The sequence below is a fragment of the Dipodomys merriami genome, unplaced genomic scaffold (genome assembly GCF_024711535.1).
Source record: "Dipodomys merriami isolate MVZ:Mamm:240054 unplaced genomic scaffold, mDipMer1.0.p SCAF_6, whole genome shotgun sequence".
Lineage (NCBI taxonomy): Eukaryota > Metazoa > Chordata > Mammalia > Rodentia > Heteromyidae > Dipodomys > Dipodomys merriami.
In genome coordinates this window covers 417,419-427,570 of record NW_027206179.1, presented here as the reverse complement: position 1 = coordinate 427,570, position 10,152 = coordinate 417,419, and the positions used below count along the sequence as shown (strand labels likewise).

The 10,152-nt window shown below is 56.5% G+C and overlaps 1 protein-coding gene across 2 annotated transcripts; it reads left to right on the top strand.

The window, feature by feature from the left end:
* The first annotated feature begins 126 nt into the window (after positions 1-126).
* On the top strand, positions 127-9,721 carry Dnajb1 (DnaJ heat shock protein family (Hsp40) member B1). 2 transcript variants are annotated; one of them, XM_070002173.1, is made up of 5 exons: positions 127-142; positions 825-908; positions 7,886-8,466; positions 8,566-8,781; positions 9,447-9,721. In XM_070002173.1, the coding sequence occupies exons 3-5, from the start codon at positions 7,972-7,974 to the stop codon at positions 9,480-9,482; spliced, it is 747 nt and encodes a 248-aa protein (XP_069858274.1). In that variant the 5' UTR covers positions 127-142; positions 825-908; positions 7,886-7,971; the 3' UTR covers positions 9,483-9,721. The 2 variants fall into 2 exon arrangements, with proteins under 2 accessions (XP_069858274.1, XP_069858273.1); XM_070002172.1 differs by lacking the exons at positions 127-142; positions 825-908 and adding an exon at positions 6,199-6,507.
* Positions 9,722-10,152: the final 431 nt, after the last annotated feature.

The following is a 10,152-nucleotide window of genomic DNA, read 5'->3' as shown; positions in this document are numbered from 1 at the left end:
CCCTTCTTGCCCCGCCCCCTCGCGGCGGTCGCCGTGGAAACCAAGGGAAGCGGCAGTTACCGCCGGGCAGGGAGGCGGGAGTAAGAAATTGAGTGACAGGGAGGGCAGCGTCCACGCGGCGGGCGGCGCGGCTGGATGAATGGTGGGTGAAGTCCGAGGTGGGCAGCTCCCAGGGTGCCCGGGGGTGGGTGGGGAGGCCTGGGATGGGGGAGTGAGGCCTCGGGGACCGGGATGGAGAGCCGGTCCAGCGGGGGACTCCATCGGTCGTGAATGGCTGAGAAGGAACGGGGCAATGGGGTGTGTACCCCCCAACTGCAACCCGGCCCCGTTCTGGGGGTCCCTTCCCCGCCCTTTGCCAGGGACAGCCCTTCCCCCGTCTTGTCGGAGCTGCGTGTCGTCCAGGGGACTGCTGACCCCGTGAGATGTGACCGACCCAGGGGAATGTAAAAACCCACCCCTCCCCTCGCCACTCCCGAGGCCGGGAGCTGAGGATCGCGGTTCGAAGCCAGCCCGGGCAGGAAAGGCCACGAGACGCTGCAGTGTACCACTGAAAAACTGCAAGTGGAGCTGTGGCTCGAGTGGTAGAGCACCAGCCTTGAGCTCAAAAAGCTGAGGGCCAGGGCCAGGCTCTGAGTTCAAACTTCAGGACTGGCACCAAAGAAAAGGAAAGACATGGACTCCCATCACAGGGTCCATAGCTCTGTCTGTCTGTCTGTTTGTCTGTCTCTCTCTCTTTCTCTTTCTCTCACACACACAAACACACACACACAGGTCTTCAAGACAGGCTAAGGAGCAGTATCTCCTTCCCCTCACCTCTGTTCCAGGTGTTCGGCCCCGCCCCTGTCTGGTCACCTTCCCTGACTGAGCAACTCTACAGGACTCGGGGAGCCCAGGACAAGTCCCCAAAGGTAGGCCCTGATTCACTGGGGATCTGGGTGGGGACAGGGGGTGAGTCACAGCTGGGAATTTTACACATCTGGATTCCTCTCTAGAAACTTCTGTGGCCTGAGTCTTTGGTGTGATAACTTGTCAACGAGCCTTGGCCCATAAAACCTCCACTGGGTCAAAACAGGTGTTTTTACAAGTGTGCTTTCATAAGGAAAGGTCCCAGGGGGAAGGTTCACGCCTGTAATCCCAGCACTCCGGAGGTTGGGGCTGGAGATCTTAAGTTTGAGGCCAGCCTCTGTCACAAACAGTCACAAAACCAATGGGCTTCTCTCCTCTTCTCCCACTCTCCCCACACCCCCCACCCCAGCCCCCAGAAGTTCTGGGGTTGGAATTCAGGATCTTGTGCTCACCAGATAGGTGCTCTAGCACTTGAGCCATGCCACAGCCCTTCATTTTAGTTCTTTTCCAGACAGGGTGTCACATTTTTGCCCTGGGGAGGAGGAAGGGTGCTTAGGACCACAGTACTCTTAAAATCTCTCAAAATAGCCAGGATTACAAGTGCACCAACCACAACTCGTCCCCCCATGGACCTGAATTACCAACCTCCAGATATCTACCTCCCTAGTAGCTAGATTACAGGCATGCATCACCGCACTGGGCCAAAGTATTTTTTTCTGTTGGCAGTTGAGGAACCCACAAGTACCCCAAGGCCCTGAGTGTCCAGCAGGGCCTCAGTCTGCCATTCTTGGGGGGCTGGAGAGAGTGTTACTCCAGAGCCTGCCAAGTTTGAGGTGCCTTTGCAAAGTCAAGGAAGATGGATTGAACCTCTAAAATTAGTCACGGTTGGCTCCTCATTCTAGAAGTTTCTTTTTATTTTTTCTTTTGGTCAGTCGTTGGGCTTGAACTCTGGGCCTGGGCGCTGTCCCTCAGCTCTTCAGCTCAAGATGAGCGCTCTACCACTTGAGCCACAGCACCACTTCTGGTTTTCTGGTGGTTATCTGGAGATAAAAGATTCAGGGACTTTTCTGCCCCGGCTGGCTTTAAACCACAATCCTTAGATCTCAGCCTCCCACAGACGTGATCCTCCAGTGCCTGGCTAGAAGTTTCTTGATGTGATCTAAGTAACTTGATGTGTTCTCCATTGGTGGGTTTGGCGTGTGTGTGTGTGTGTGTGTGTGTGTGTGTGTGTGTGTGTGTGTGTGTGTGTGTGTGTGTGTGTGTGTGTGTGTGTGTGTGTGTGTGTGTGTGTGTGTGTGTGTGTGTGTCCGCACGCGCTCAAACCAGGACTTGAACTCAGGGCCTAGGGCACTGCCCCTTACCTTTTTGGCTCAAGGCTAGCATTCCAACACTTGAGCCACAGCTCTGCATCTGGCTTTTTGGTGGTTAATTGGAGCTAAGAATCTCACAGACTTTCCTGCTCAAGCTGGCTTCGAACCACAATCCTTAGATCTCAGTCTCCTGAGTAGCTAGGATTACAGGCATGAGCCACCAGCGCCTAGCAAGGAGGGGGTTCGTTTGTTGGGGATGGGGTGGGGTTGTGTATATAGTTCATTTTGTGTTTTTGAGACATGGTTTCCCTACATAGCCCGGACTGTGCTGGAATTCTCAATCCCCCTGATTCAGCCTTCTGACAGCTAGGCTTACAATCATGTCTCCATGCCCTGCTCTCCTTTCTGTCATTTGGTGAGGGGGGGGGGACAGGGATGGCTTCTGTTGCTGTCAGGCTGATCTTGAACTCCTAAGACTTACAGATCCTCCTGCCTGAGACTCCTCAGTAGCTAGGGAACCCCACGCATGAGCATTGGAAGTATGAGGAATCCTTTAGTTGGCCTCATGTGGCCTCTAGCACGTAGACTGTCAGCAGAAATAAAATCCAACCTCAGAGTGAAGACTGGCCCTTTGTCATCCCCGGGGTGCTGACACCGTGCCCGGGCTGGGCGGCCCCGGGTGGGGGTAGGGGGCACATTCTGATGGCATGCTTTCATTCCGATCACAGTGGCTGATTCATGCCCAGCTCTGTCTTTTTAGCCAATTATGACACAATCTTTCGTGAAGGGGGGGGAGGACAGGAGCAGTGGCAGCTCTGAAGGCTCATCAGAGCTGAACCTCAAACTCCGGGGCTTGGAAAAGAAAAGCCAGGGTCTTTTGGACGGCTCACACCGATGTGTTTGGTAAAGGACCTGGGCTTGGCCGGTTTCTGGGTGGGTTCGTGACTCTGCCGGTTCCTGGCAAGTGTGAGGGAAGGTGTAGCCAGATCAGGCAAGCCAGGGCCTATTCCCAGTACTCTGCTGTGTCAGGAACCCCCTGGGAAACTCTCAAGCCCTATCTTGTCTTACCTGGGATCTTACCTTATGTTTGTATCTTTTTTTAAATTGCAATATAATTTGCAGACAGTAAAAATTAGCCCCTTTCTTTGTACATTCTGAACTTATATAGTCAGGGAACAACCACTACATAAAGATACAGAACATTTCCAGCCGGGTGTGGTAGCACACACCTGTACTCCCTGCTCTCAAGAGGAGGAGATGGGACAATGCAGAGTTCCAGGCCAGCCTGAGCTAAATAGCAAGACCCTGTCTCAACAAACAAACTAGAGCACTAACATCATCCTTAAACAAATTTCCTTGTGCCTCATTTATAGCAGCTCCCCCAGATGCCGGTAACTTCTAATCTGCTTTTTATTCAGGGTTTGGGTGTTTCCCCCCCCCCCACCTTTTCTAGAAAGCCAACAAACATGGAGCCACACAGCCTTTTGAGTGGGTTGTTTCTCTCTCTCTCTCTCTCTCTCTCTCTCTCTCTCTCTCTCTCTCTCTCTCTCTCTCTCTCTCTCTCTCTCTCTCTGTCACTAATACAATGCATTTGGGATGTGTTGTATCCATTGCCTCTTTTTTTTTTGTTTGGTCAGTTTTACTCAAGGCTACTTAAGCCACAGTGCCACTTCTAGTTTTCTGGTAGTCAATTTGAGATAAGAGCCTCATGGACTTTCCTGCCTGTGCTGGCTTCGAACTGTGATCCTCAGATCTCGCTCCATCCTTTTTATAGCTAATATTCCATTGTTGAGCTGGGAAATGTGGCCCAGTGGTAAAGTGCTTGCCTAGCATGCATGAAGCCCTGGATTCTGTGTACCACATACACAGAAAAGGCCAGACTGGTGCTTTGGCTCAAGTGGTAGAGCACTAGCCTTAAACAAAAGAAGGGACAGTGCCCAGGCCCTGAGTTCAAGCCCCAGGACTGGCAAAAAATTAATAATAATAGTAATAGTAATAATATTCCATCATGTATCTGGATCCCATACACAATCCAATTGGTTGTAATGACTTAATAATTATTCCTCAGGGCCCATTTGTTCCATAAACATCAAGGGTTTTTTCACTGGGTTTTTTCCCAGTGTCAGGCTTTGAACTCAAGTCTTTGGGCTCGCTGTTCTAGCACTGCATCTCTGAGCCATGCCTTTGGCACCTTTTCCTTTTTCTTTTTTTGTACTAGTTATTTAATAGTGTCCTTACTTCCTGTCTGGACTTCTGTTTTCCTATGTATTTCCCCCTTATCTAGAAGGACAGAGAAGGGCCAGCACATGCAGCCTTCTACTGAGGAAGGCTCTTGTGAACTTTTCCACCCAGGCTGGCTTTGAACCACAATCTTCACCACCACAGCCTTTCCAGTAGCCAGTATTACATGGTGGGTTGTTGCTGTTGTTGTTGTTCTTGGGTTCTTGAGACAAGGCCTTCCCACATAGCCCAGCCTATTCTGGAAGTTGAGGTCCTACTGCCTGTCCCTCCCAAGTGCTGGTATTACAGGCATGCATCATCATGCCTAGCTTGACCATAGGTTTTTGAGGTTTGTACACCCTGCTCCCCACTAGGAGTTAGATTGCTACTTATGTGACTTTCACATTTGTGAAGGTCTTTTGGGTGAACAAGCAGAATTGGTGAGTAATCATTTGATGTTTTAAAATTAAAACTTTTTTTTGTTTTTTTTGGGTCCGGTCGTGGGGCCTGAACTCTGGGCCTGGGCGCAGTCCCTCAGCTCTTCAGCTCGAGGCTAGCGCTCTACCACTTGAGCCACAGCACCACTTCCGGCTTTTTTCTTATGTGGTGCTGAGGAATTGAACCCAGGGCCTCAGGCATGCAAGGCAAGCGCTCTACCACTGAGCCACCTTCCCAGCCCTAAAATTAAAAGTTTTGCTAGACTCATCCTAGCTACCCAGGAGGCTGACATCTGAGGATCTGAGATCTGAGGATCATGGTTTGTAACCAGCCTGAGCTGGAAAGTCCATTAGACTCTTATCTCCAATTAGTCACCAAAAGGCCAGAAGTGAAGCTGTGGCTCAGGTGGCAGAACATCACAGTTCAGGGACTGAATTCAAACCTCAGGACAAGCAAGCCCTCCGGATGGACTCCATGGGTCCCATTACCCAGGGCCTGTCTGTCGGCTGATGGAGCACACTTACCTGACCACTTTTACAGAAGTTTTTTCCCAGCAACACCCACGCTGGTGTCTCACCTGGCTGATTCATGAGCCCTGGCGTGGCCCTTCCCCGCTCCAGCAGCGTCCTAGCGTTCTGTGCCGGGGGCTGCCTCCCTGGACGCCCTGCAGGCTCAGCTGCTGTCAGGCAGGCTCTGAATTTCCGTCTGGGTTTGGAGTTGTTTTGTTGTTGTTGTTGTTTTGTTTGTTTAGGGTTTTTGGAAACAGTGTTACCGTGTAGCCCAGGCCGGTGTCAAACTCGCGATCTCAGCCTCCCGAGTGCGGGGATTGCCCGCAGACCCACCGCACCTGGCCCGTGTGCGTGACTTGTAAATATCCCAGGGCCCCAGCCCCGAACGGGCCGGGAGCCCAGGCCTGTGCTGGGGTGCGCCCGCAGGGGGTGGCGGGGCCCGGGCGCCCACCGGCCCTGCGGGAAAGGACGGGGCCGCGCCCGGGCCCCGGGGAGCTGTCAAACCCGTCATCGCGCGGGGCGGGGCCGTGGAAATCCCCGCCCCTTTCCGGAGCGGCCGCCGCCTCCGAGCACGTCGGAATCTTTGGCCTCAGCGGGGAGGGGGGCGGGGGGGACAGGGCGCACGCTCCGTCTCGTGGCATGAAAGAAAGGACGCGATTGGCTCTCGCGAGGGAGTGGGCGGGACTCCTCCGTCCAGGACCCGCGCCGCAAGGAGGCGTTGTCCAGGGCTGGGAGGGAAGGGGCGTGGCCTCGCGCGGGCGGCCGTTGGTGGAGAGGCCCCTCCCCGGATGTCGCGCGTCACGGGCTGGGCGGCGGCGATTGGTGGGCGCGGCACAGGGGGCGGGGCGGAAGGTTCTGGAGGGGGCTGGCGGGCTCTGGAAGCTTCCGCCGGACGGGTATATAGAGTCCGCGACGGGGCGGCGGCGGAGCCGGGGGACGGCGACAGCTGGGCGGCGGGCCGCAGGCGGGGGCCATGGGCAAGGATTACTACCAGACGCTGGGCCTGGCCCGCGGCGCGTCGGACGAGGAGATCAAGCGCGCGTACCGCCGGCAGGCGCTGCGCTACCACCCGGACAAGAACAAGGAGCCGGGCGCCGAGGAGAAGTTCAAGGAGATCGCCGAGGCCTACGACGTGCTCAGCGACCCGCGCAAGCGCGACATCTTCGACCGCTACGGGGAGGAAGGTGCGCGCGGCGCGGGGCGCGGCCCCGCCGTTTGACAGGCGGGGAAACCGAGGCACGCCGGGCCCCTCGGGTCCGCGCGTTCCTGGGGCGGGCGGGCGGGCGGGGGCGCCGGGCCGCGCGGCCTCCGCCCCGCGGTGGGCGGCCTCCGGGCGGGGGCGGGGCTCGGGCCGCGCCTCCCGCCCAGAAGCTTCCAGCGGGGCGGGGCGGGCCGATCGCGATCGCGGGGCGCGGCCCCCGCCCGGCCGCCTCGCCCACCGCGGGCACCGGGACACGGGCGCGGCCGCGGCCGGCCTAGTCCTGGTAATCCGAGAGGATTTGGGCGCCGGCGGGCGGCGCGGCCTCGCCAAGGGCCCGGATGGGGCAGCGCCTCGGGGCACCGGGATCCGCCGCCCGGCGGGTCACCTTGCTCGGTCCCCGCCAGAGTGGTCCTGGGGGTCCCCAAGCCTTGCCCCTTTCCCCGGAGCTCCTCAAGGAGACGCCCGGCCGGACGTCTCACTTGCGGGTTTTGTGTGGCTTGGTTTTGGGGGTTTGGTAGATATTTGCGGGGGGGGGGAGGGTCGGTCGTGGGGCCTGAACTCTGGGCCTGGGCGCTGTCCCTCAGCTCTTCAGCTCAAGGCGAGCGCTCTACCACTTGAGCCACAGCGCCACTTCTGGTTTTCTGTTGATTTCTTGGAGATCAGAGTCTCACGGACTTTCCTGCCCGGGCTGGCTTTGAACCTCGATCCTCAGATCTCAGCCTCTTGAGTAGCTAGGATGATAGGCGTGAGCCACCGGCGCCCAGCTTTGTTTTGTTTTTTTGGTTGTCAGCTGACTGGCCTTTATTTTTGTTTTTGGGGTGTTGCGTTTTTTGGCTACTCCTGGGATTTGAACTCTGGGCCCTCCCGCACTCCCCCACGTGCCATGCCTGAACCCCCTGTTGTTTTGTTTGTTTTCTCTCTCTGCTTACACTGGGGCTTGAATTCAAAGTCTTACTGGCTTGCTTAGGTTTTCCTCTCAGGGCTGGTGTTGTACTACTTGAGCCTTACCTCTACTTCTGGCTTCTTGCTGCTTAATCAGAAATAAAAGTTCTGGGGATTTTCATGCCCTGACTGGCTTTAACCTTGACCCTCAGGTATTAGCCTCTGAGTAGTCAGGATTACAGTGGAGACCCACCAGCTCTTGGCTCAACGGTTTTCAAGTAGGCCTAGGTCTGGCCTTGGGGATTGGTCCTCCTACCTCAATCCTCCCACATAGCTGGGAGGAAAGGGAAGGGTGACCACCCCCTCACCGTGCTGGCTAATAGGCTGGGTCTTAAGAACCTTTGCTCCTTGGACCATGATCCCCTAGCTGTCTGTCCACCCCAAGAGGCTGGGCCTCACTCGTGTTTGTTGCCTTGCAGGCCTCAAAGGTGGCGGCCCCAGCAGCGTCGGCGGCGGCGCCAATGGCACATCTTTCAGCTACACATTCCACGGAGACCCCCACGCCATGTTTGCCGAGTTCTTTGGAGGCAGGAACCCCTTTGACACCTTCTTTGGCCAGCGGAACGGGGAGGAAGGCATGGACGTGGACGACCCGTTCTCCGCCTTCCCCATGGGCATCGGGGGCTTTACCAACATGAACTTCGGGAGCCGCTCACGCCCTACCCAAGAGCCCACGCGGAAGAAGCAAGATCCCCCCGTCACCCACGACCTCCGGGTCTCCCTGGAAGAGATCTACAGCGGCTGCACCAAGAAGATGAAAATCTCCCACAAGCGCCTCAACCCCGACGGCAAAAGCATCCGGAACGAAGACAAGATCTTGACCATCGAAGTGAAGAGAGGGTGGAAAGAAGGGACCAAGATCACCTTCCCCAAGGAAGGGGACCAGACCTCCAGCAACATCCCCGCCGACATTGTCTTTGTTTTAAAGGACAAGCCCCACAACATCTTCAAACGGGACGGCTCCGACGTGGTGTATCCAGCCAGGATCAGCCTCCGAGAGGTAAGGAGCGCGGCGGGTGCCACCTGCAGGGGCGGCCACGGATCCCCCCCCCCAGCTGGCTTCCCTCCAATGCCCCCCTCCCGTTGCTTCCTTCCCAAGGCTCTCTGCGGCTGCACGGTGAGTGTCCCCACTCTGGACGGCAGGACCATCCCCGTGGTATTCAAAGATGTCATCAGGCCTGGCATGCGGCGGAAAGTCCCCGGAGAAGGCCTCCCTCTCCCCAAAACGCCCGAGAAGCGAGGGGACCTCATCATCGAGTTCGAAGTGGTCTTCCCCGAAAGGATCCCGCAGACGTCCAGGACCGTCCTGGAGCAGGTTCTGCCCATATAGTCGCTCACCCCGGGCCCCACCAGGGACCTTGCCAGACTCCTGCATGGCACCCCCGTACCATTGGGGGAGCACTGGGGCACCGGGAGCAGCCCCCCCTCCCAGGGCGGGAGGGCCCGGGGAGGCTTTCGGACTCAATGTTTTCCAGAGAATATATTACACTCTTTCAAAGTCCGCACCAGACTTCCGGTGGTTTTTCGAGCGCTAGGGCGGAGGCGGTGGGAGCCGCAGGAAGGGACCAGGCCACCCTCCGCTCCTCCCCGGAGCCCCCTGTACCCAGTCGTGTTGTGTGATTCATTCCTGTGGAGCCCACACGTGTCACCCCTGCCCTGCCGGGGACTCCCTCTCTTTGTCTGCGGTTGGTCACCGCAGATGGAAAACTGCCTGGCTCCCGCTCAAACAATACCTCGGGCCAGCAGGGCCTGGGTCCCGGCCATAGCAGGGGTCCCCTCAACCTCCACATCTGGGCTGACTTTTGGGACGTCTTTGTCCCTGATGCAATCCTTGGGCACCCCGGGCTGTCCCAGGGCCTGGGGTGTGTGTTCTCTGTTGGACTCTTTTATCTCTCTCCAAGGGACCTTGACCCTTCCTGGATTTTACACAGCACCGGCTGTGACCTCTTTTGATAAAAGGGTCTTTGCTTCTGATTTCAGGAGCATTCTGGAGCGTGCGTAAATAGCTTTTTCTAATTTCTTGTGAAGCTGGCGGACACAAGTACGGGGGCCACGCGCTGCCGCTCTGTGGACCATGGGGAAGGACATTTGGGGTGAGGGATTGCCCCAGAGATGTCTGTCCGTCCATCCTCTGCGGGCCAGGTGGGGCGCAGACCTTCCCTCTCATTGTAAGTTGCCACTGCCGACACTAGACCAAAGTGTGTTGATTGTCATTGAAGTGCGTGACAACATTAAAGACTTAATGCAAAACCTTGGGGGAGCGGTCCTGAGAATCTGTTTGGGGGCTTGGTGTGGGTGGAGAGGGGTGGGAAGAAGGCAGGAGGGGGGGCTAGAGGGGGAAAAGAGCAGGTGGTAGCTAGCTTCAGGCCATCCTAACCGGATCCAAACGTTCAGACCAGTGGCCTGAGCTCATCTTTGTTTCCGCTTGAGGCTGCGGTGTCACAGGCTTAGCCAGGCCACAACCACAATTTCAGCTTGAAGAGGGGAGCCCTGCCCCAGGTGGATGAGTGTACCCCAGGTGGATGCCCTCCCCTGCTTAACAACAGACCACCAGAGCTTTTACTCTGCGTTTGTTTTATGAGCAGCTAGTTTTATTGTAAAATATGTAATTACACAGGCTTAAAGCAACCTGTTTGCTATCATGTGGTTTGAGTCTTGTTTGGGGTTGGATTTTTTTTTTAAGTCT

What these genes read in the sequence shown, in the direction of transcription:
- Dnajb1 (XM_070002172.1), top strand. Translation starts at nt 6,297, where the DNA reads ATGGGCAAGGATTACTACCAGACGCTGGGCCTGGCCCGCGGCGCGTCG. An exon ending in CGACCGCTACGGGGAGGAAG is followed by an intron (nt 6,508 to 7,885) that starts GTGCGCGCGGCG and finishes GTTGCCTTGCAG; the next exon opens with GCCTCAAAGGTGGCGGCCCC. An exon ending in CCAGGACCGTCCTGGAGCAG is followed by an intron (nt 8,782 to 9,446) that starts GTTCTGCCCATA and finishes TTCTGATTTCAG; the next exon opens with GAGCATTCTGGAGCGTGCGT.